General features: G+C 51.7%; 8 protein-coding genes and 1 non-coding gene across 9 annotated transcripts; 4 read left to right on the plus strand and 5 right to left on the minus strand.

Annotated features, from left to right (window-relative positions):
* Positions 1-105: 105 nt before the first annotated feature.
* On the minus strand, positions 106-2,599 carry STEHIDRAFT_144802 (uncharacterized protein). The gene is made up of 4 exons (XM_007300204.1): positions 2,411-2,599; positions 2,019-2,159; positions 1,405-1,428; positions 106-324 (listed from the first exon to the last, which is right to left on the minus strand). Exons 2-4 carry the CDS (start codon positions 2,097-2,099, stop codon positions 274-276), a joined length of 156 nt encoding a protein of 51 aa, XP_007300266.1. The 5' UTR covers positions 2,100-2,159; positions 2,411-2,599; the 3' UTR covers positions 106-273.
* A 400-nt stretch (positions 2,600-2,999) lies between these two features.
* STEHIDRAFT_t63 lies at positions 3,000-3,074 on the minus strand. The gene has a single exon. It is a non-coding gene; the product is annotated as a tRNA-Ala (tRNA).
* A 186-nt stretch (positions 3,075-3,260) lies between these two features.
* On the plus strand, positions 3,261-5,105 carry STEHIDRAFT_91733 (UPF0014-domain-containing protein). The gene is made up of 7 exons (XM_007300205.1): positions 3,261-3,618; positions 3,778-3,810; positions 3,866-3,900; positions 3,964-4,069; positions 4,170-4,248; positions 4,316-4,435; positions 4,582-5,105. Exons 1-7 carry the CDS (start codon positions 3,390-3,392, stop codon positions 4,973-4,975), a joined length of 996 nt encoding a protein of 331 aa, XP_007300267.1. The 5' UTR covers positions 3,261-3,389; the 3' UTR covers positions 4,976-5,105.
* A 421-nt stretch (positions 5,106-5,526) lies between these two features.
* Positions 5,527-8,568, plus strand: STEHIDRAFT_118595 (uncharacterized protein). Its single transcript, XM_007300206.1, has 5 exons — positions 5,527-5,819; positions 5,885-6,784; positions 6,853-7,222; positions 7,304-7,622; positions 7,696-8,568. The coding sequence occupies exons 2-5, from the start codon at positions 6,592-6,594 to the stop codon at positions 8,179-8,181; spliced, it is 1,368 nt and encodes a 455-aa protein (XP_007300268.1). The 5' UTR covers positions 5,527-5,819; positions 5,885-6,591; the 3' UTR covers positions 8,182-8,568.
* Positions 8,569-8,794: 226 nt separating this feature from the next.
* On the plus strand, positions 8,795-13,090 carry STEHIDRAFT_73514 (uncharacterized protein). Its single transcript, XM_007299422.1, has 6 exons — positions 8,795-8,814; positions 8,872-9,567; positions 9,633-10,217; positions 10,276-10,393; positions 10,455-10,945; positions 11,018-13,090. Exons 1-6 carry the CDS (start codon positions 8,806-8,808, stop codon positions 12,098-12,100), a joined length of 2,982 nt encoding a protein of 993 aa, XP_007299484.1. The 5' UTR covers positions 8,795-8,805; the 3' UTR covers positions 12,101-13,090.
* Positions 13,091-13,793: 703 nt separating this feature from the next.
* Positions 13,794-16,118, plus strand: STEHIDRAFT_137221 (uncharacterized protein). Its single transcript, XM_007300207.1, has one exon. It carries the CDS (start codon positions 13,839-13,841, stop codon positions 16,044-16,046), a length of 2,208 nt encoding a protein of 735 aa, XP_007300269.1. The 5' UTR covers positions 13,794-13,838; the 3' UTR covers positions 16,047-16,118.
* A 93-nt stretch (positions 16,119-16,211) lies between these two features.
* STEHIDRAFT_153217 (glutamine synthetase/guanido kinase) lies at positions 16,212-17,968 on the minus strand (the record flags this gene model as incomplete). The annotated part of the gene is made up of 6 exons (XM_007300208.1): positions 16,212-16,280; positions 16,337-16,695; positions 16,764-16,979; positions 17,055-17,190; positions 17,249-17,468; positions 17,535-17,968. The coding sequence occupies 6 exons, from the start codon at positions 17,966-17,968 to the stop codon at positions 16,212-16,214; spliced, it is 1,434 nt and encodes a 477-aa protein (XP_007300270.1).
* Positions 17,969-19,709: 1,741 nt separating this feature from the next.
* Positions 19,710-21,603, minus strand: STEHIDRAFT_91740 (glutamine synthetase/guanido kinase; the record flags this gene model as incomplete). The annotated part of the gene is made up of 6 exons (XM_007300209.1): positions 19,710-19,927; positions 19,984-20,342; positions 20,411-20,626; positions 20,690-20,825; positions 20,884-21,103; positions 21,170-21,603. 6 exons carry the CDS (start codon positions 21,601-21,603, stop codon positions 19,859-19,861), a joined length of 1,434 nt encoding a protein of 477 aa, XP_007300271.1. The 3' UTR covers positions 19,710-19,858.
* A 671-nt stretch (positions 21,604-22,274) lies between these two features.
* On the minus strand, positions 22,275-24,498 carry STEHIDRAFT_137223 (uncharacterized protein; the record flags this gene model as incomplete). The annotated part of the gene is made up of 11 exons (XM_007300210.1): positions 24,391-24,498; positions 24,105-24,309; positions 23,866-23,973; positions 23,693-23,770; positions 23,588-23,630; positions 23,343-23,514; positions 23,161-23,263; positions 22,930-23,089; positions 22,747-22,858; positions 22,592-22,666; positions 22,275-22,532 (listed from the first exon to the last, which is right to left on the minus strand). Exons 1-11 carry the CDS (start codon positions 24,463-24,465, stop codon positions 22,275-22,277), a joined length of 1,389 nt encoding a protein of 462 aa, XP_007300272.1. The 5' UTR covers positions 24,466-24,498.
* Positions 24,499-24,651: the final 153 nt, after the last annotated feature.

The raw sequence follows: 24,651 nt of genomic DNA on the forward strand, positions 1-24,651 counted from the left end.
TAACGATAACCCCGTTCTACAAATTTCTTATGTAATTGCCAAGATCTCGATTTCATCTCGGTTTATTCACCCTCGTCCGCCGTGCGTCACCCAACCCTCATCTTCGTGAAAGTAAATATATGTCCTTCGTCCGTATTTCTTCGTACAACATTGAATGCTTCCAATTCTGCTTTGACCGCTGCTATGTACCCCTGCGTGTTCCGCCAAATCAACGCATCACCGCCGCTTGAACTTCGCTTCCCATCTGTCCATCATCACTCGTTCAACTCTAGCTCAGTCTCGGGAGCACTTGCACTTATCCTCCTCCGCAACGTCCTTCATCACCTGCATGAGAAAAAATCAAAATCACCACAGTCAGCAAGCGACCGCACAGCACCACGCGAACAATTTTCAATCAAAGAAAAATAGACCACACCGTCGTCGCATTCCGACCGCGCTGTTCCAGGCATTTCCAGCCCATCAGGCATCATGCATCACAGCGCAGGCCCTCGTATGTACGTATTCCATCGAGCATCAACGGCGCCGGAGAAGAAGCAGAAGAAGAAGGAACATGATCCACCCACTCAGGGTCTCTTGCTCCCCCTTCGCTTTCTTCTCCCCCTCGATCCTGGCCCTCGATTCAGGCAACCGTCTGTATCTGGCAGGTCTGCAACGACACCTGGCCAAGACAACCCCCAACCGGAAGTTTCTTAGCAGACCATTCCACCCCATGCAATCCCCAGAAATAAGCCATATCGACGGCTCCACATTTCCAGTCACAAATATCAGAGCAAAAAAAACGACAACGCCTGTCTCCTCGGCACGCAGCCGCGTTCTGAAGTACTTGCTATAAGCAGTGCGGTTACAGGCTGCTGCGACTTCTGATGGACGCTCCTGTCTGACAATCTTCTACACGGAAAAGAGCCCGTCCGCCTGTATCCAACACGACCGAAGACAGTCAAAGAGAGGTCGAGTAGATCCCGCACAGCGGCCGGCGGGATTACGCAGTTAGGGCTTCAATAGAGCCCGATCCGTAGGATTCGTATGGCCCTATATGTATAAGCCTGTACTGTTATAATTGCCCCGATTCCCGATTGCGCATTGCCCGGTGGGCATATGGACCGGGTGGGAATCTGTGGGAATCCGGAGTGGGTGCGATAAGTATCGGAAGAGTCTCTTCTCAGATGGGGGTGGAGGCGGGGATGGGGATTCATTTCGGGAGTTTTTTTTTCAGGAGGATAAGATGGGTGAGAGTACTACTGCAGATCACGGTGCGAAAGAATCGCATGGGGAATAAATTGGGCAGGAGAATAACGAGGATACGGAAACATGGAAGATGTCCATGAGACTCAGAGCGGATAGGACCAAGACGAGTCTGGAGGAAACAACGATGAAGAAAAGAGTAAAGAATGGTGAAAAACGTACGGATTCAACATGTTGACCACATCCCTACAAACGAAAAATGGAGGACTCAGTCAGTATAATGCCATAACCCATTACAACAAGAAAACAAAACAAAATATAAACGAAAGGAGGTCCTATGCGCCAAGATCATCAATGACGGGGCAGTGTGTGGTCTGGTCCAGAGCGCCACTAGACTCATCGCCAACAAACAAGGTTGCTCCGTCCATACATCATGCAGCACACATATGCCACACAAGTCATAGCGTGGACCGCCATACCCCACTCAGCTCCTGTATCTAGATCGCATTCCATTCACATCAATGTGATTTCGCTTAACTTTAGCTCAAAGCCGCACGGTGACGAGCTGACATGGCCGTGACATGGGAAGAGGAGAGGGAAAGGGGAAAGTGGGAAAGAAAAGCGAGGCGACCACAGCACAGACGCTACCGCGAAAAGATAAGCCTAGGTCGAGAACGCAGGGATGCGGTTCGTCATTGGCGCTTGCTACTCGCTATCCGCATAATAATCGGTCTCGCATGAAGAGCCGCCCGAATCATGGGCCGAGAAACCCCTCTCGCAAAGATCCAAAACACAGAAGAAATAATGGAGAGATCGAGAACGACAGGAATACACACCTTCCAAGTCGTCTTCCCACATGAGTCACACTTGACTGCATAGCAAGCGTTCGAGGGCGTGATAAAAGCAGCGACGGCCATTTCGGACTTGCTTCAGAGTTCAGAGTTCAAAATTGTGCGTATAAATCTAGAGCAGGCTTCCTAACCACACCACCCAAAAAAAGAAAACGTAGATCAGCATCATCCAGCATCAATGAGGCAAGTTCGAGATGCACGTAAACTCGGACGCGTGATGTTATGGTATTGCAGGTATAACTGAAACGGATGAGATATCGAATCTCATGCCCTCGGAGACTCGGGTATGACATGGGCAGAGGACATCCCATACGATACGTATGATAGACGCTTCCGCTGCATGGTCTCGGATATGGGCGTTATGAATTCGAACGCACCGTAAGACAACTTCGATTTCGATGAGTTTCTGTTCTGCATGGTTCCCGGTCGCCCGTGGAGGTAAAGGTAGAGGTAAACGGACCAATATCATTCGACGACGGTCGTCACGAATCCGAGGTGCATGTGCAGCGGTCGTGGAGGAGGATAGTGCGGTCCCAATCGCATAGCTTCAATTAGCATGCCTCGTCTCAAGGTTCAAGATCTCGATGGATGTATAAATCGCTAGAAGAGAAAGGCCAGCACTCACACGTACTTATAGTCCGTAGAGCGGCTCGGTGTAACTTCGATGGAGTTCACAAAGCGGTCGAGCACTAGATGCAGAAGAACAAACAGGAGTTGAGTGGGTTGCACATATACGTCTACGGTGGCGGGTGTAGCCGGGCGGTGTCAGAAATAGTTCTGTGGCGGAGTGGCGATCGCAATTGTGAGTTCAAGATGAGTGGAAGATGGGCGAAAGATGGCTGGTTGTTGTGTAATCAGAAAAATGCAAAAAACTAGCGTTCGCTATTGCTCATTCATGTGTTTGTGCTTGGACAACGAGTCACCTCTAGACTTTCCTTGCGGGTCCTTGCCAGAGAAAAATAAAAATGGACATATCCGGAATTGAACCGGACACCTCTCGCATGCTAAGCGAGCGTGATAAACCAACTACACCATATGCCCTTACGGCTTTGAACATGTAAAGAAATTCAGAGAAAGGATTTTGCCAAAGTGGATGAACCCCACGATTGGCCACTGTGAGCCGCCTTCCGGGAGCCTCTCATGGGGTCGGTGATGTCATGTTCACGATCGTTTTGACGCTCGTCGACCACTTGCAAGAGAGTTGCAATGAACTTGCAGGTTGCGGCTCGACATCGTCTCTCTTGACAAACTCTCTCTGGTCGACGTCGACAGGACTGTTGACTCTGAGTCGGTCTAGCTTACCCCATCACACTCTGCGGAACTATACGGGAGCAGCAGTCTCAACATCATACAACGATGGCCGACAGCGGGCCCGACTCAAAAACCCATCTCGAATGGACGAACGTAGGCTTGGGACTATCATTCATTGCCTTTGATGCCATACTTTCTCATGGCCTCGGCTTGGGGGTAGGTCGTTCGCTAGTGATTGCATCTATCCGGTGTATCATCCAGCTGGCGGTCGTGGCTATGATCCTGGAGAAAGTCTTCTCAACGAATAACTTCTGGGCAGTGGCTGGTATTGCTGGTACGTTTATCATCCTCTGTATCTAGAGCTATACTTTAAAATATAAGTGCACTGTATGCGTGGATGAGCTGTCTCACCGCGCTGGGGCGGGTAATGTCCAGTGAGTATGCATGCATATTTTAACCCTCCATTTCGTTTCTTGTTATTCCATCAATTCAGTACTCTTGAATTTTATGGGTACACTCGAAATTGGTATGTAGCTCATTATTTGACCATTTTAAATCGTTCTTCTGATTCCGTGGTTTAGCTGTGGTCAAGTGCAAGCGGCGATTCCACAACATGGTCCGTTATTCTTGCATCTATGTAGATGTGCAACAGCGATGCTAATTTTGAGTGGCGAATCAGTTTATATATGTCTTCATCGGTCTACTACTCTCAACTATTCCTATATCTATCATTGGAGCCCATTTCGCTATGGGCGTCCGTCCATTTTGGCGTCCCGAGCAATACAGTGAGCTACCTGCCCTCTCCTGCTCTGAAAACCCTCTATCCACACAACCACGATGAAAACCCATTTCTCACTACCCATGCGTTCTCCACTCGAAAATTAGTTCCTATCATTGGCATGCTCTGCGGCGCAACACTTTCCGGCATCTCCGTCTCCGTCACCTACGTCTTGAAAGAGCTCGAGTACGTACCCTTGTTCTTTCCTTCAGACCCGTGCGATTTGGGCCGAATTGACGATGAACGAGGATAGTGAGAATCGAGACAAGACAGAGACGTATCTTGCGTTTGGTGCGTCAAGGCTCGAGGCTATGATGCCCATCGCTAAGGAAGCCCTTCGACTCGCACTCACCCCCACAATCAACCAGATGAGGTAGTTATTCTCGTTCGTTACCACTGCTTCCCTCACTCGCTCATCGACAATTCACTTTTCATCCTTCTATCACGCCACTGCCGCCGTAAATCCAATCTTTCCGTTCTCCGCAAACATTTCTTGTCCAACCTCTCCCAAACCCGTAGCGTCCTCGGCATAATCTCAATTCCCGGAATGATGACCGGCGCCATCCTCGGCGGTTCCTCCGTCCAACAAGCCGCAAAACTCCAGATGGTCATCATGTTCATGATCTCCTCCTGTTCCGCTCTCTCCTCCATCATAGTGACCGTCTGTGCGCTCGTGATCGCCGTCGACAAGGGGCATAGGATAAGAACGGACAGGATTGATACGAGGGATCACGTGGTATGGAGGGTGAGGGACGCGGCGGCGAGATGGGTGGCGAATAGGGTGGTTTGGGTAGCGGGGAGGGTTGGGGTGAAGGCGAAGGAGGGGTATGTGGCTGTTACGAGTAGTCCTAATGGACGTGGGACACCGCGGGAGGATGAGGATGAGCGTGACGATGGAAGGTTGTTGGGGTGAACTCTTCCTGCTTTGAGATGGATAGAGTGATTGGTGACGTGGGCAGCTCAAAATGGCTCATGGCCAGTCGGAAGTTTTACTGGCACGGTTAGATTTTTACACACACACATACACGGTAGGGATGAGGACCATCGCAATAATAATACATATATCTGCATTGTATATTTTTCTCCTCACCTGTAATACACGAGCTCCTCGACTGTAGACGATAAAGTTTGTCTGAGAGTCGCTAGAAATACCACGCCCTACAGTGTATTTGTGGTAGTAACAATAGCCCTATAATCGAGACAGGACATGGTCTGACCATAACCGGATCTCGAGCACGATGTTCAAGTTCACGAGCGGCAAAACATTCACTATAGACGTTTATCGCGTCTAGAAGTCCACCCACGAGCTATCGAGGCTAAATGATCAGAAAGCGTGAGTAAAACAGAGCACAAGTTGCGTTCTATAGAGCACGATGGAGGCAACGACGAAGAAGGAGGAGCATGATCATGATGGTCCAGGACAAAGAAAGAACAAGTGGCGCGCCACAAAAATCCTTTGTTGATCGCGTTTAGAGTCGCGACTGTGAGAAAACATTTCAAAGTCCGCTCATTCGCCCCTTTGACGCGTTCCACCAACATCCTCGCGCGACGACGCCGCCGTTGCCGCGCTCAAAACAATCTACCTCGAGAGACATACCACCTCTGCGGCAGCGTGCATGACCCCCAGCACCACGACATTGACGACGACGACGACGCTGCAGCGGCACATGCTCCCATCCTCCACGTCCAAGCGCAAGGCTGCTCCTTCGTCCGAACAGAACCCTTTTGACTCTGTGGCGAAGAAACCGAAAAAAGAGGTGCGTGAGCGTCATGTCGTGTTGTGTTGATATTTGTTTGGGACAGGTGCTTACGCAGAATGTAGCCGAACGGCGCGCCGGTGAAACGGAAATGTGCGTGTTGATATTGTTTGGATGGTAGGTCTAGCATGGGTTGTGGCCTGGTATACGGGTTTGGCAATCGGTTGAGGTGAATAAGTGTCGGGGTCCGAATGAGTTGCGGGATATTTGCATGGTGTGTCAGGCTATGTTTCCACTGGATTCAACTCTGGCGTTACGAACGCTCGCAGACCTCTCGGTTCCCACCAGTCGAAGCATACCAACCGACTCATGCTAGACCTAACTGTCGACTTTCTCGACCTCCGAATATGCTGATCTCCTTCGTGCAGTACCAAATGGCGAGGAACAGCCAGGAGGACTGGTCATCGTTCGCGCTCCGCCCTCACGACCCCCTTCATCTCAAAGCACGAAACCACCACCATCCTCGAAACCACACGCGTCTACCTCACGTGCCGACTCTAGTACCTCATCTAACGCCGCTCCTCAACCTCAACCCGTCCCATCGACATCGAAACACCCGCCAGCGCCACCACATCCTCATCCCTCGAAACGATTCAAATCATCGACACCGAACCCGACTCGTCCCCCAGGAACAACAGCCGCCACCGGTAAGACCAGAGAACGCGACATTCACACGACCTCTCGTCCGGACACGGAAGTCGACGATGATGTTCGGCGGATGGAGTCAGAGACGGATGATCTCAGGCGACAGTCTCAGTCGCGGAAGTCTACGATGAGGGTGGAGATGGAGTATACTCAGCCGTTGCAGCCGAGAGAGACACCGCAGATTGACCGGAATAGGGCGATGAGGGATGGGACGCTGAAGGATCATGGGACACCGGGGACACCGGGGCAAAGGAGACGAAGTTCGTTGAGTGGGAGGGGAAAGAGAGCGAGCACGTCGTTTGAGAACAACGGTGTCATCAGTGAGTGCCTTCGTTGCGATGTGTCTTTCTTTTGGTCTTCCTTGTGTTGACTCGACCTCTCGAAAAAGGTAAACCGCACTCGTCGGTGGACCATACGAGTTTCTACAAACACATTGACGCGGACGTACCGGACTCGGATCGGGCGCGACAGTTGCTCATCTGGAGCGCATCTCGGGTGGCAGATCATCCTTCAATACCGCACTCCGCGAAGCGATCCGGCAAGGACCCACCACCTCCAGTGCTGCCGAAATTGTCGGATGCCGCTTTGCAGGCGAAGAAGATCATACAGGAGAACTTCATCAGACAGCTTGCGGAGAGGGAGATCAACACGAATGTGTATTCTCCACCGGGTGCGCCTGCGTGGGATACAGTGGGAGAGAATGAGCAGAACGTGAAGAACAAGGCGCGAGAGATCAAGTTCACGGCGGATATCAATCGGTGAGCTTCGTGATTTTCACCTCTTTCCGACCATGTCGGGTTCTTTAGGCGCACACAACTAACATTAACGATAATACTCAGAGATAAAGCCGAAGATGCAGCTTGGGAGGAAGTCACGCGATTCTACAACTCGCATCAAGCTACCGTTCTGGCAGACATCGAGAAATCCGTCCAGGCACGCAAAGCTGCAGCCGCCGCCTCTGCCAAAGCGAAGGGGAAACAACGCGCCGATGATCCTCGCGTTAAGAACTTCGCGTACGACCCGGACGATCCACGGTTTCAGCCTCGAGAAGCGGAGCTGCCGTCGAGTTTTAAGGGGATCGAACTTGCGCGGACGGTTTTGGCCTCTACGACGGCTGAGGACCCATTGAAGGCTAAGATGGAGAGGGTGTCGCTGTTTGTGCGTCGATTTGTCCTCCTTTTTTTTTTGACTGGTCGTTGAATACTGCTCTCCTTCTTTTATGTGGACATAGGCTGATCGACAACACGCACTCATGAACACCTCGCTCCGGACCGACGCCGTAGCATGCACAGATCTCGACCGTCGCTTTGCTCTCCTCTCCCTTACATTACACGCTCGCACAGACCCACAATCGCAGCCGCATCCACAGACCTCACACCTCCCGCACCAGCCCATCCTCTCCTCACTCATGCCTTCAACATCTTCCACGTTATCTTCGTCCTCACGAGCGCCAAAGAAGATGGACCAGAGAGAGATATTCAAAGCGTTGTCGAGGGTGGATATGAGCCGACCGCCACAACAGATTGGAGATGCGGCGAGGAGAGCGGCGAAGGAGGCGCAGAGGGCGAGGGCTAGTGCGATTGGGGTTGGGGGTGGTGGGGGCGGTGGTAACGGAATGGGTGGGGACGGGAGGGAGAGCGCACAGGAGAGGAGGTTGACGGGCGTGGCGCCTGCTACGCCTAGGAAGGTGCCGGGCACGCCGAGTAGGAAACGATGAGATAGGACGGGGGATGATACTCTTGTGGTGGTGTTTGGGTATATAGCGAGTTGAATGAAGGGCTCGAAGCCCTTGTTGATATCTGCGCTGCTCGCATTTTCGGCTCTGCGTGTTCTTTTTTCCCCTCTGATTTTCCTCGTTCCCTCGCTTCTTTCGTTCATGGTATCATACTATAATTGCTTCTCCCACACATACGTACGTTCATACATACCCTGCTCTCGCTATGCGTTATCTCACGGTTTGTCTGCCATGTCGATGTCGATGTCCCATCTTCTACAGCTATCATCTGTTCTCTTCTTCCTGGTCTTCCGTTTCCGTGATCTTCGATGTCCAACTACTTTCTTGATTCGATTTGTAAGTGATAGAATGAATACTGGATGAATCGTGATAATGTCCTCCCTGTAGTGGAGAGGATCTCTTTCTGGTTTTCCTCTGATCCAGTGCCACCGGGCCACACACACCCAACGATGTGACCCCAGTGTGACGCGTCGCTACGGCTCTGTCCGATCACAACGTCACGGCGTGACCGGCGCAACTGCCAGTGTCAAAGTCGCGTCCCCTGTCTCAACATTCAACAGCCCACTTTTCTATCTTTCCTCTCCCTTTCCCCTCGTTTCTTTCACAATGACAGACGTACGTTTTCTTTCCGCATCCATTCTATCCTTTTCTGACGCGTGAAAAACCCACCAGGAATCATGGTACGGCCGGAACCGACAGTCGGTCGTCGAGATAGACGAAGAGCTGCACGACATGTTCAAACGACACCCAGAATGCCAAACGGACGACGAAGGCGAGTTGTCCCTCCCAGCGCAATATCTCCCCGACATCTTCACCACGTTCGAAAACCACTTCGGCTCGCCGATCCTGAACGACGACGAAATGGCGCAATTCGACCACATCATCCAGGGGTCCTCAGAGGGCATCACCGTCGGCCCGCAAATGCTCCTTGCCCTCATAGCGGCGCGTACCGGCGGTGCTGGTCCTAGCGGTGCCGGTCCTGGTAGTGGTGAGGAAGGAGAAGGAGGTGAAGACGACCGGAGCCCGCCGAGCAGTCCGGAGTTGGAGGAGCGAGATTTGCGCGATTTGACGGTGCGCGGACGGTTGGAGCAGCGTGCGCGAGATTATCTCGGTGGTGGTGGTGGTGGTGGTGGCTCTGGGTCGTCGCGGTCGTCGAGCCAGGAGTCGAACGGAACGGCCGCCTATCGCAGTCGTCCTCCCAGCCGGAGCGAGCCGCGCACGCCGAACGGCGATTCCCCGTTCGATGTGAAGAACCGGCAGCGGACCACGCCACTCAAGGCTGCTCCTTCGAGTTGGACACGACCTGCGCCACCGAGGAGGAGGAGGAGTGATGCGAGCAGTCATACGCGTAATATGAGCGATAGCGAGGTGCGTCGCTTTGAATGGCGTTTTCATTTCTAGTTCATTTTGTTGACGCAATGCGCTCGTACTAGTCTGCGTCGGCGCCACCCATTTCGTTCAACAGGACCAAAAACCATTCACGTCGTCCCTCTAACGGCGCTTCTTCCTCCCACCATTCAGACGACGGTGGCTCAAACATCATGTCCCCTCCCCATTCCCGGCCTCAATCACGCGTTCAATCACGCAGCAATTCATTCAACGACCCCTTCGAATCGCCCACCAGCGAACGCAGCAGAGGCTCACCACCCCACGCACTCGACCTCTCCAACGCGACGTACGACTCGTACAACGACGGCGTCAACACGCTGCCCATGCCCGGTTCGGGCAGCGACGATTCCGACGACGACGACGACGATGCGGTCGAGTCTGCGCTGGGGCTCGTGATGGACCGTAGCTCGATCACGTCCGTCATGTCGATGACGGCGGACGATAGGATTGAGCTGATGGAGAAGGTGAATAAGGATCTGGATAGGAAGTTGAAGGAGGCGGAGGTGACGTTGATGCGGAAGTTGTCGGAGCACGAGGCGGAGTTGGAGGACATACAGGTCAGGTTGGAGGAGTCGAAGAGTGAGCTGACGGCGGCGAAGAAGGAGGAGAAGGAGTTGAAGAATAAGGAGGTGTGTATCTGGTTCATAGTCATCTGTGACCTCCTTCACTAATGAGGTTGTTTTATAGCGTTCGCATACGCAACAAATATCAATATTGGAGAGCGAGATCGCGAAGGTGCACAAGACGCTTGAAGCGGCCCGCAGCTCGTACTCGTCCCTCCAACGACAGTACCAGGAACAACTCGGTACGTGTGTTCGCAATTTTCTTCGCCTTATTGCCCTATAACTGAAATCCTCCTTTCACAGCCCAATCCGAAGAACTCCGCAACACGATGAGGCGCAAAGACCAAGAGATCCACGACTACAAAGCCATGGCGCAGCTCAACGAAGTCGAAAACGCGAAATGGGTCAAAGAACAAGCCGCCTGGGAAGACCGCATCTCCGCGCTCGAGCGCGAGCTCGCCATCGCGAACGCGGCGCAAGCGACCCTCGAGGAGCAGAAGCACGAGAACATGATGCTCAAGGAGACAATCGATCGGATGCGATTCGATATGGACGAGCTGAGGAACGGGATGATGAGTGCGGGGGGGAACAGCGGGGTGGCTAGTGCGCGGAATAGTGTGATCCAGAGTAAGACGTTGGGGGCGGAGTTGACGAAGATGATGGATAATCAGTGGGGGATGAGGGAGGATAGCGATGAGGAGGAGGAGACGAGTACGATGGTGAACGAAGAAGAGGATGATTCGGATACGGAAGGGGAGGATATCGTGCAGACGATTATCACTCGGACCAAACGGGTACGTCCTTAATTTCACACTCTTACTATCCTGACGAGAGGCGATTGACCCATATTTACTCTACTCTCTTAGGGTGGAAAGAGCAAGGCAAACCGGGCGAGGTCGACGACCATCGAGACTTCGAAAGAATACGCCAACGCATGGACCCAACATGATCCCACTTCCTTCGTCTCCGACAGCTCCACCCAAACCATCCCCACCCCCACCGTCTCTCTCAGCATCCAAACCACCCCGCCTCCATCCACGTCCACGTCTTCCACCCAAACTGACGCTCCCGTCCCTCGTTCGATGGGCGAGATGGAGATCCAAACGGACGAGCCCGAACCCACTCCTCGGTCTCGTTCACCGACGCCAGAGACCGAAGAATCCATGGCATCCTCATCGACCGTGCAGCCCCCCACACCCAAAGGCAAATCCCCCGTCCTCCCCGAACACCCAACCGATCTCCCACCATCCTACAACCAAGTCACTAGCGGGCCCATATTCCAAGACCTCGACCACCTCCTCACCCTCGGCTCAGACGACGACGGTGCCAATTCCTTCTCCCACGTCACTGATCCCACTGCACGGAGGGATCTACGCATCGCGGCGGAGGTGTTGAAGAAGTATCATGCGGGCCTGCATCTGCCTGTGAAGGAAGTCAAGGCGGGCGTGACGGAGGACGCGATCGAGGATTGGAAGTCGTTGAAGGAGGAGTTGGGCGTGGAGTGTTCTGTGATCGACAAGCTGCTCGAGATATCGCCTCGGACGGAGAGTTCGAGGTCTTCGTCGTCCAAAGAACCCGGTCGACGACGGAGCAGGTTCTACAACATCTACAACACCTACGTCTACGGCAAACACGACGCCTCCGACCCTTCCTCTTCCTCCTTCCCCTCCTCCCCTTCGTCTGGATTCGGCGCAGCGTCGGTGATATCGCATGTGCTGATCGGGATGACCGCGTCGGCGGCGATGTTGGTGCTCATGAGCCCGTTCTTGAACCAGCAGTATGTCGTGCCTGGCGGTCCGACGTATTACGATCGCGCGGCGTGGACGAGCTTCAATTCGATGCATGTGAGCGGGGAGGGGTTCGCGAATGAGGGGACGACGGCGGTTTGGCATTTCCTTGGCCGGTTGGGTGGTGGTGCGGCGAGGATTGCGAGGGGGTGGCCGACTTGAACCGGCTTTGTGTATGATTCCTTTTCATCATCGGTCTCGGCTTATTCGGTTCTACGGTTCTATTTGGGTTTTTATTGACTTAGAATGAATGGATTCTGGACGGTGACGGCGACTTTTGAGGTCATTCATTATTTTCGTTATTTAATTTATGCCCTTATTCGTTGCCCAGATACCCACTCCATTAATCCCTTCCTTCATCCATCCCCCTGCTGCTGCCCCCTTCTCCATCTCCCTTTCCACCCTCTCCATCTCCCTTTCCCCCTCTCACCATCCTCCCCTCTCGCATCTACGCTATCGCCGATACTCTACCCGCCCCTAATTTATACATTAGTCAACCAACCACGTTTTCATGTCTATGCATCTCATCCTTCCCTCCATGCCTTCGCCACGCCACGAGCCACGATACTCACACACGCACACACCCCACCACTCATCCGATATCGCTCGGCGCTCTGGCAGAAGGCTGAGCTACCATACATACATTTCGACTTTGGTTCGATTGATGCTTCTTGATGCTCATATGTTCTTTTACCTATGTTTTTCTCCGTTTTCTTTCGTTCACCCACGATTCCCACCTTCCACCTCTTTGGGGTGAATATCCCAATATCCCAATGCTGATATGGCTCGGATTTCCTTTTACATATGCCTCTGACCTCTGATCTTACCCCTATGCCTTTTCTTTCTTCGTTTCGTTCTCCTGTGCTTTGCTATTGCTTGCTTGCTTGTCCGCTTGCTCGCACTCACTCACGCTTTTCTCTTGATTAAGTATTTACTCGTCCCTTTCCATGCATCTCGTTTCTCTCTTCGTCGATTATTTAATAGTTTTCAAGTACTTGTACCTCCATCATCATCGTGGCTTGCATTCTGGCATTCTGCTTACACCGTCGCTTCGTTGTTGAGAAGTTGCAGTATATAACGACCTCCATACGATTTTCTTTCTCTCTCCTCTTTTCCCTCACTTTCTGCCTTTCTGTTATTCTTTCAACTTTCTCGAGGGGTTTTTCCTCGTCTTCTCGGAGTGCTCAGTTCCCCTGACCCCTTTTAGCGAGCTGAGGCTCACCCCTTTCGTTTTCAGGATTCCAATAATTAACAAGTAGCGTTGAACGTTTTGAAGTCTCTCGTGTACACTGTGCAGTAGTTGCTCGTTACTGTACTTGTTGCACGCATGCTGTATAATATACATCTATCGGTTTTTTGACATAGGTTTTGACTGATGCTGGGAGACTGTCGAAAGAGTAAGTAGGAATAGGGACATGTCGAAAGCGTAGGGACGGGTAACTGTCGAAAGAATAGGAACGGGGCAAGAGAGCGGAGAGGTGGAGACTGGGTGGGGAGAAGGTTCGGCAAATTCCGGACACACTTTTCTTCGAACCATCAACGCCACGCAGTGCTCGCCACGAAGTTCGAGACCTAGTTAGGCTACAGCTACGGCTCCCCAGCAAGCCTGCTCCTAGTATAGTGAGTTCTCGGTGGTGATTCACTCGTATGGAGCTGGGTAAATAATGTGCTGGAGGTCTTTGCTTACGAGCTCATACGATAGTTTAAGGATACCAATTTGCGACTAATCAACCAACCAGTATTCGGTTCCTGTACAATAAATTCGGTGAGATAGCTGTGGAGTGAACGAAACATTATGTCGAACAAAGTGAACTATTTGTACTGACATCTACTCTTTCGACTTCTCAGGAATTTGCGGGGATCTGTTCATATCACCCTCCTCCTGAGCGAGCGTCTTGGCATGTCAGAGCCAACGAACGAAACGCTCGCACTCCAAGCGGAGAATGACGTCGCAGACGTTCATGAGGAAGACGTGGAAGACGATTCCGAGGAAGACGAAGAAGATGACGCTGAGGAGGAAGCCGAAGAAATCGCTCGTAGACTGGGAGACCAGCTCTGGGCAGAAATCAGCAAGGCTCAGGCAGAAGCTGCTGCTGCCGCCGCCGCATCTGCGTCTTCCGAGTCTGCACCTCCATTAGCAGCAGAACAGGACCATCATTCCGCTCAGGACATATACCCAGAGCCTACCGCACAGTCTTCACATGGAGAAAAGACCACGGTGTCCGTCGTTGCAAGCTCTACTAAACGACTGGAGGATGCTATGGCCACGATGAAAACGATTCTATCTTACACTTCCAAGGACCCCCAAGCTTATGCTACTCTACAGTCGACCCTCGTTCCAGGGACACCAGTCTCAAATTTGAACGTCCTGGACGCTCTCACTCGCACTGTCGCTCGCGGTCGTATCTCAAGAGATCTCGCACGAAAGCTCAGTCATCTTTTAGTGTCTCTTGCTCGATCCGAGGTGCTTTTCTCGTCGCTCAGAAATTCAAACGCTTCCTCGATACAGCTCGAGCAAGGAAAGCGGAAACGAGAGGCTCATGACGTAGATGGCTCTGATCCAGGCTTGTCGCCCCCCATATCTCGTGCCACTAAGCGCCCCACCTACTCCTCTGCGCCGCCGCCGCCGCCAGCACCCGCACCAGAAATGGACAACCCTTACGCAGAGCTTCTCTCGCAGATGCTTAAAGCCGTTCAGTCCGTCACGACAGCGCTCACTCCCTCAGATCCAACAAAGTCCACCACCATCGACTCCTCCACCATCTCCCCCATCCAACTCCACCTCCACCAAGTTTTTCTCTTCGCTATGACGACCTCTGCTCGATTAACCCCGGAAACACACGCACTACAAGAGATCGGCGGGCTTATTCAAGTCTTGGGCGTGCTCAGTGGCATCCAGATAGGTGCAGCGCCGCCTCCAGAGCTCCAATATCCTGGCCTACCGCCTCAAGGAACTTGGCCCGCCGGTACACAAGCCAGCGATATTGGGACAGCGGTATACCCATGCCTCCTCCCTACCTGTCCCAAAACTTTCTCTCGACTCTACAGCCTTCGCGCTCATCAACGGACCTACGCCCACCCACAATCGCACGCGCATCTGCCAGGCTCACAAGCCGCCATTCTGGCCTCTCAGCGTCCTTACCATTGCGGACATTGTCCGGCTTCTTTCGCGAGGAATCACGATTTGAAGAGACATGCGAAGGTTCATGAGAGGCAGGCTTGGAAGTGTACGGGATGCGACAAGGTTTTCTCGAGGCGAGACGCGATCACGCGCCACAAGAATGCGAGTCGTTCCAAGTTGAGGGGCGGTGGCGGAAAAGGGAGAGGAGCAGGTCTGAGCGAAGCTGAGAGATGTGTAGATGCGGAAGTGATCGAAGTCGACGTTGATAGGCCCGGGGGGTTCGGCTGGTCCATCGATCACGACGAAGTCTTGAAGGAGGGTCGAAGAGCGAAGATGTGGGCGCCACAGGGCGCATATGGACAGCATGTCTATAGTCTTCCTACCGAGTCTGGTGGAGAGGAGCATGCGGCGATGGCTCCCGGCAGTATGGGCATCGGAATCGTGGAGGAAGGGGAGATTCCGCCAGGGCTTTTAAGAGAGGCGCAGTTGGCGGCGTTGAGCTTGCATCCGGTCTTGCAGGAGAGAGTCTCGAAAGCATTGGCCCATACTGCAGGAGCAGTACAAGCTGGGGTCATATCACAACAACCCATCTTCACGCAGAATGTGGGCGCGACCACGCAGGAGGATCATTCATCACATTCTACTGCAGAACCTGCCCATCCGCCTTCGAATCCATCGCCATCTGCGCCACAAGCCTCTGAACCTCCAGAGAACCTCCAGAGTCCTACTTCTCCCAATACCATTGACGAGCTTGGAGCGGACACGCAAGCACCCCCAGGTCCCGAACTCGACGCTCCGACTGCAGGAGCTGCAAGTCTTGCGTCGTATGGACTTTCGGAGGAGCAGACGAGGATGATCCAGATGGCTATTGCTAATGCTGCAAGTGCGGCACAGTTGCAGGCTGAGGCCGAAGCTGCCCTAGAGGAAGACGAGGATAAAGATGACGATGATGACGAGGATTTCGAATCCGAGGAGGATGCGCAATGAATATTCCATGATCTGCTGTCACGTCGTTTGCTATCTCAGTGCTGTAATATTGTTTGTAATCGTCGATCAACCTGTATGCATATTCTAAGCGTACATTACTTGTGAAAGATTCGTCTATGGGAGAGGGCCATCAAGAATACTAGATGAGTAGAGCACTCTGTAGTATTAGTAGGTGTGAATCAGCCTCTTCATCGCCTCTTCAGGCTCTCCCTTGTTCAGATTCTCATCCATTAACTGCGTAATTTCAAGTCAACCAAACAGAATGTGATACACAAAACGAGAACGCATACCTTATTCACCGACATATACCTCTGCAGAAAATCCTGTCCCATAACCTTCTCCACCGTCGTCTCCTTCAACGCCATCTCCCTAGCCTGCTGTAACGTCCTCGGCAGCCTCTTCGTGATCCCTAACTTCTGCCTCATCTCCTCTGGTACAGCGCTAGCCACTTCACCATTCGCAGGCTCCTCAACCGTAAGCTCACGTCCCTCGTAGATACCCTCCATTCCTACACCCAAGATGGCAGTGAGCGCGATATGAGGATTGGCGGTTGCGTCGATGCAGCGAACTTCGAAATGATGTTGGCCGGGTGAGCCTGTCAGACGAACTAGAGACTCTCGATTCTCTTCGCCCCAGCAAGAGTACGTTCCTGATGATATCGTATCAGCGAAAGAGGCAGTTGAAGGCATCGAGGTAAAGACAGAAACCCAAGCATACCTCCGGACCAGGCGCCGTCCACAACTCGAGCATACGACGCAGAGGTAGGCATAGTGAACGCCGCCACGGAGGGTAAATGATCGACGAGAGATTGGAGGAATGAACGTTCGAGAGGCGTCATGGTCGTTGATTTATTGGTGTTTGGACTGGAGCGAGGGGAAGAGGTTGGAGTTCCGGTATCGTGGAGCGATATGTGAGCGTGTGCAGCACTGCCGCCTAAGGAGGGCCAAAAACATAAAAACATCAGCTACGATTGAAGGGCAAAGGTTTCAGAGACAGAACAAAACTTACAGCTGTCTGCAAATATGCGAGGTGCGAATGTAGCACGAAGACCATGTTTGGCGGCGATGTTATAAATAGCCTCACGGGTGAGAAGGACTGCATCAGCAGCCTTGAGTGGGGTGAGCGGGCCTGCAACAATCTCGAACTGCACATAAGAAAAAATGTAAGTTCTCGTCAAGGATAGAGAGGTGTGCGCCTCTGACCTGGCCTGGGGCGGCTTCAGCATGGTACATCAGCACTTCTATCCCACTATCTTCCAACGCAGTGACAACTTCTTCAAGAACAGTCGAGGCAACCGAACCCGTAGCCAGTTTTGCGGTCGAAGCCCAAGGAGCGAAACTGATTGGCTTATCCTCTGAGTCTAGGAGAATAAATTCTGTCTCGATTCCGACGAGAAACTCGACGCCAGCAGCCTGTGCTTCCCTGAATGGTAAGTTATCAGCGTCAATTATGATCGGATGATCCTGCCAATGCGTTGCGCATACGCACATCTCTATACGCCTGAGCATCCCTCGCGGACAAAGAGGCAGATCAAGCGAAGCAGAAGGGTCTGGGCGCCGTTTGCACTGAAACAGGCCCATTACGCTCGCATGACCGGGAGCGTAGTAGCAAATGCTCAGCGTGGACATGTCAGGGACGATGAAATACTCTCCAATAGCCGTGGATCCCTCCGCCAGGTTCGCATCCACAAGTCCAAAGACATTCGTGCCTACACCAACACCTGGCCGAGGACATGCAAGCAGAGAACGGAAAGAAACAAGAGGGAAGATTTTGCATCGTGTGACGTTCGTGTAGTCATCCCATTGAATGCGAACAAAGCGAACACGGTGCGCGGAGAGGTCGTTGACGGTGAGCTGAGAGGAAGTAGCAGAGATAGCTTTGGGGGTATAAGCGATACCATATGCGTCTGACGAGGAAGACATCGAAGTGGATTTCTAGGAAAATTTGAGTCGTGAGGATGGGGAGGCAAGACAAGTTATAAATTGAACTCGTCCGTGATCATCTTATATAGTATGCTGCTATTGAGCACTATCGCTTACGATCTCTGTCGGAATGGATGACACAAATTGCTCCACATATCCCTTCCACGCTCTGAAAATTCTGGTAATAGTCGACCCATTTAACCGTTCTGCAACCGCATGCCCTTCAAAGGCGATCAGGCCAATCGTCACCGTGTCCCGCTACTAGGCTTTAGCGAGGTCAGAAATACAGTTGCCGATACGGTCTCTTGACGTCCAAAAATCAGATGTGCGCCGTGGATTCTCGAGCACAGAATCAACAATGAGGACCTGGCCGTGGATAGAGATTAGATGAAGGAGGTCTTTGCGGTGAGGTAAATGCTGGTCCAAGCAGTGTTCGGGATTTTCCGGAATACCCAATGTCCGTTTTGGGAGGCCGTCGCCGAACGTATACGTCCCCAATTGCTCTTTCCTCTCAGCGCATTGTCCCGAATACAGTGGCCGAGGTAGAATCGAGACGGTATATGGAAGAGAGCTGCTCCAGTGGGGTCACGCTCGCTGGCTCACTTGTGACGTCGGGGCCTGAGTACGAGTATCGCATTGAGCACGAGGTGGAAGACGTCAGTGAGATGATTCCGCTCGAGATCGATGAATATAAAGGATAACCCGATCTAGTTTCGGTACTCCTAGATACTATAAAGGTGTGATGAGGGCCGGCAGGAGTCAGTGTTACAGTCAGCTGGGAGTTTCGACGTCATAAGTACTTACCTTGTTATAAGTGGCACCAAGTTGAAACATGAATCCCTAGGGGCCCGTTCGGCTGCCATGCCAGGTTCATTCCAGGTTCCGCGCGACCTGGGATTTCCGCCTGATCAGGAAGGTGGTTGAAATCCAGGTTTGACCGCGCAAGATAAGATCAAAAAATTCCGATAACGAGATTGGTCAGAAATGCAATACGCTCGAAGTGATTTTTGTCCAGCATCACCCCTACCTCCCTGAGCAGTGTAAAAAATCAAACGCACTCCTATATACTACTCCATGACTAGCACAAACTTTCAGGCCTATCGGTAACTGTATAGATACGAGAGAAAATGAAAGGTGCTCGAAACGCCACTTTCCGTGGCCGGGACAATTGTGCAATGAGCTCCACCATTCAATACGGTGCTCATAAATGATGAAACTAATAAGACAGCTCTATGATACCAGTAACGAAAGATTTGGGTACTTTTTATATTTTATTTACTCATTGTAACCGGTCATTGTCGACGACAATGTCAAGATTATCTCCACAAGATTGAAACTCCGCTTTTCTTTATCTTATCCTGCCCTTTATCTTTCGCGATCAAACCTGGGTGTCAACCACCTTCCTGATCAGGCGGAAATCCCAGGTCGCGCGAAACCTGGAATGAACCTGGCATGGCAGCCGAACGGGCCCTAGAAGTTTTGGAAACGAGTAGTCCAGGTATCTGTCCCACAAGGAGATCCCAGGGGCTGCTGAGCAAAGATTTCTTCATAGGCTCTGACTAATCGCTCCCCAAGAAAGAAATCCAAGGCGATAAGATGAGGTTGGAGATCGTCGATCGAGAGCATGGTTGATAGTCGCACGGAGCTCGGGTGCCACCCCGTGGCACCTCGAGTGAGAGGCGTCGCTCTTGTCCTTGTATCGTTGGGTCGCTCTATAGTTGACGAGGACAATCAAAATCGTCGGATAGATACCCTGCCTGTAAGTCAACAGGTAGATGTACCTATAATCGTGATATAGAACGGGAGACCAACCGCGATCCAGACCACTATTACATTCACAATGCGACTATCGATTTCTGTCAATGAATGTGAGACGAACAATCTGCAGAATTAGTAGGTGTCAATCAGCCTCTTCATTGCCTCTTCCGATTCTCCCTTGTTCAGATTCTCATCCATTAACTGCGTAATTCGAGGTCACCTAAATAATAGACGATACACAAAACGAGAACACATACCTTGTTCACCGACATATACTTCCGCAAAAAGTCATCTCCCATAACCTTCTCCACCATCTTCTCCTTCGACGACATCTCTCTAGCCTGCTGCAACGTCCTCGGCATCCTCTTCGTGATCCCTAACTTCTGCCTCACCTCCTCCGCCAAAGCGCTAGCCACTTCACCATTCGCGGGTTCCTGGACCGTAAGCTCACGCCCCTCATAGATGCCCTCCATTCCTACACCCAGGATGGCGGTGAGCGCGATGTGAGGATTGGCGGTTCCGTCGATGCAGCGGACTTCGAAATGATGTTGGCCGGGTGAACCTGTCAGACGAACCAGAGACTCTCGATTCTCTTCGCCCCAGCAAGAGTATGTTCCTGAACGATACTGCATCAGTAAAAGAGGGGATTGAATGTATCGGAATAAAGACGGATCTCGAACGCACCTCCAGACCAGGCCCCATCCACGACTCGAGCGTACGAAGCAGAGGTAGGCAGAGTGAACGCCGCCACGGAGGGTAAATGGTCTACGAGAGACTGCAGGAATGAGCGTTCAAGAGGTGTCATGGTCGTTGATTTATTGGTGTTTGGACTAGGGCGAGGGGGAGAGGTTGGATTTCCGGTTTCGTGGAGTGATATGTGAGCGTGTGCAGCACTGCCACCTGAAAAAGTCGAAAGCATCAGTTACGGTTGAAGGGGAAGAGTTTCGAACGAAGGAAGCTTACAACTGTCTGTAAATATGCGAGGTGCGAATGTGGCACGAAGACGATGTGAGGCGGCGATGTTATAGATAGCCTCGCGGGTGAGAACGACTGCGTCAGCAGCCTTGAGTGGGGTGAGCGGGCCTGCGACGATCTCAAACTGCATACAAAAGAGAACGTGTAAGTTCGCCTCAAGGATAGAGATCTGCGTCTCTGACCTGGCCTGGGGCGGCTTCAGCGTGGTACATCAGCACTTCTATCCCACTATCTTCCAACGCAGTGACAACTTCTTCAAGAACAGCCGAGGCAACCGAACCCGTGGCCAGTTTTGCGGTCGAAGCCCAAGGAGCGACACTGACAGGCTTATCCTCTGAGTCCAGGAGAATGAACTCTGTCTCGATTCCAACGAGAAACTCGACGCCAGCAGCCTGTGCTTCCCTGAATGGTAAGTCATCAGCGTCAATCGTTACCGGATGATCCTGCTAATGCTTTTCGCGTACGCACATCTCTATGCGCCTGAGCATCCCGCGCGGGCAGATAGGAAGATCAAGCGAAGCAGAAGGTTCCGGGCGCCGTTTGTACTGAAACAAGCCCATTACGCTCGCATGACCGGGAGCGTAGTGGCAGATGCTCAGTGTGGACATGTCGGGGACGATGAGGTATTCTCCGACAGCCGTAAAACCCTCCGCCATGCTCGCTTCCACAAGTCCAAAGACAGTAGTGACTACACCGACACCTGGCCGAGGACAGGCAAGCAGAGAACGAAAAGCAGCAAGGGGTATGATTCTGCATCGTGTGATGTTCGTGTAGTCATTCCATTGAATGCGAACAAAGCGAACACTGCACGCGGAGAGGTCCTCGACGCTAAGCTGAAAGGAAGTACCAGAGATAGTTTTAGGGGTATAAGCGATACCATATGCGTCTGATGAGGAAGACATTGAAGGGGATGAGTCTAGTTCAAACCGAGTTTGCAGAAGGATGGGGAAGCAAGACAAGTTGTAAGTAAATCGAAGTCGCCCGTAATCTTCAAGTTATATATGCCGCTATCGAGCGCTATCGCGTACGATCTCTGTCCAAATGGAGGACACAAATCGCTTGCAAATCGCTTGACAGATCGCTTCCACGCTCTGAACATGCTGGTAAGAGTCGACCCATTGACGTCCAAGAATCAGTTGGGCGTCATTTGAGCACAGTATCAGTGTTAAGAACCGGGTCGTAGATAGAGATGAGATGAAGGCAAGATGAAGGATGATTTTGTGCTTCACTACTGGTCCAGGGAGTTTTCGGGATTTACCGGAGGACCGATTTTCCGGTTTTGGGGGCGTCGTCGTATGACTCGAACAATTGACTCAGACTGCCGATAGGCATATTGACTCTACAGGTTTTTCTCGTCTCATAATATTTCTGTTCAAGGGGTCTCGCATCCTGTCAAGGCCACCTCACTGCTGACACTTAGCTACTTCGTGCTTTTCCTCCTCAGGCTCTTGTATTGGACATCCCTGAATCCTCACGAAATCCTCGTCATCCTCGTATGCCTCTATCCCGACTCCCCGTCATCCGAGTCGTGTGGTCTATGTCTACAGTTCAATGTCTGTGGCTCACTAGCCGTCTACAGCAAAGTCCCCGGGACTTTCCTATCCGCTATATCAACTTCCTGCATTCCACCACTGACCACATCATCACCATGGGACTGATCTTGAGTGATGAAGACCCCGTGGAGATCATAAGGCCTACTGGGTTGACTTGCTTCCACCCTCCTACGCTCTTGCCGTTGAACTTCAAGGTCATTGCGGCCATAGCCCCACTCGTTGTCACGCTGGGTCGTTCTATAGTTGATGAGCACAATCAGAATCGTCGGATAGATACCCTGCTTGTAAGTCGTCAGGTAGATGCACCTATAATCGTGACATGTAACGGGAAACCGACCGCAATCTCGACCATTATCACGTTCATTATGCGACTATCGGTTTCTGTCAACGAAAAGGCAATAATGAAGGCGATCTACCAAACAACCATATGAGAACGTCAGCAGTAATTCGCATACTGGCGTCATAATGGACAGGAAATAAGTTAGTACTTACCCAGATTACACAGTATAACACGCCCGAGTCAACCAGAAGTGTCATGAGCCTCTCTAGTTGATTCTTCCTGCTTCCGTCATGAAGGATCGCTCTCAGCTGTCTCCGGTGCTTCCTGGGATCGCATATAATGCGTTCAGGTCAACCGTTCATTTCAGTATCCCAGGAATGTGACTCCTAGCTCACCATGCCTTGAAGGCGACAATCATCGTAGCAAACACATTCGTACCGAGCGACAGAAACCACATAATGACATTATACCTATCATCCGCATTGAGCATGACTTTCGCTCTCAGCGTGGCGGACGTGTCATTGATGTGGGATACAACGGACGCTATAGCACTGGCTGTAAAAGAGGTACGACGTATGTATTGATCTGAGCATTAAACAATCTCAAGAGGGAGACGGTCTGCGCACCAAAAGCGGCTGTGTATAGCACGGCAAGTATTATCAGGACCCAACGGCTCTTTCCCCATAAAAGCCAGCATCGCCAGATCACTACCGCATCGGACAACATATACTAATATCACAAGTCGATGCAGGATCAAACTATCAGTAAAATGAGAATGGCCTGGGTCACTCAGAGATGTTTATACTACATTTGTGGCACCGAGTAGTATCACCAGCTGTTCTACTGTGAGAAAGGTGCGCAACTCCATCGGAATGGTGCATATCGCGATGGTACCAACGAGGTTACCGATGGATATTCCATACAGGACGAAGGTAATGCCGACTTTGAAGAGCTTCGCGCGAAGCGTGATAGATGAAGTCCTTGAAAGATTAGAAGCATCAGCAAAACTGACGCATCCGACCATTAGTGAACTACAAGAGGAAATTGACACACATCACCGCGTAGGTTGAGAAAAGGATAAGAAGCGAAAACATTCCTGCAGAAAGTGTGAGGAAATTGATCAGGAGTCGATGGGTTACACCACATAGCGGTCCTCACCCAAAAAGAACCCGCCAAGAAGAGAGAATGCTGTAAAGTCTGCGAGCTTCATGGCCTCCGGTGAGTATCGACCAGCGACTGCGTGGAAAAGATAATGTAGAGTCGGTCCAGCGACGAAGAGAGCAGGCGGTATGGCGGATGGGGGCATTAAGGAAACCATCTTCGCTACATACTATACCCTCTCCTCCCGATCATGATGTCCAGTTCATCTTTTCCCTGCTTTGACCCGGTCTCCCCACCACCCTTGAGAAAAACCACGACGTAAGGATCCAAAGTCCTTCCTTTGAAGGCAAGATGATCGTTAGAAAGATGAGATCGGGTCGTCTTCGAGACACGTCAGATTTGTGAAGCTAAGGAACAAATAAGCCATAACGAGCGATGAAACTCGTCATAGGACTCACGAAGTGTTAACCTAGGGTAGCTCTCCTATTAGAGTTGACGAGTAGACAAGACAAGGTGAAGTTGACAACCAAGGTTCGACCGCAATTCGACGGAGTCCAGCGTTCGAAGTCCGGGAAGAGGAACTCGAAAATTGAGACTGAGGTGTTCCTACGACATGGAACGAAGGATTTGTTTCCGTTGAAGCCATTTCGTTGTCGCCGGTCATCCACTAAGAGCTAAATATACGGCAGCGTCATAATCCGGCCCGGTCAATAAGCTATAACAGTCCAATGTCATACCAACGAACTTATTCTCACCCAGAACTCCCCGACGGCCTCAGCAAGTGCAAAACGACGGTTTGAATGGTGTTGCATTTCCCGATAATCCGTCATCGAGGTAACGGGGTGAAGAACAGCATTCGAGAACTATGGCAGAAGTGAATAGAATCAGCTGTGGTTGCGGTCAGCATAAGGGGAAAATCACGATGGGGTCAACCTGCCCCCCGTGAGTGGATGGAACGCGAACGTAATCGTTCCGCGTTCAACATTTAACGCTCGACGTGGAGTCATGGATTGAGT

This window comes from Stereum hirsutum, assembly GCF_000264905.1.
Source record: "Stereum hirsutum FP-91666 SS1 unplaced genomic scaffold STEHIscaffold_2, whole genome shotgun sequence".
NCBI classification, from domain to species: domain Eukaryota; kingdom Fungi; phylum Basidiomycota; class Agaricomycetes; order Russulales; family Stereaceae; genus Stereum; species Stereum hirsutum.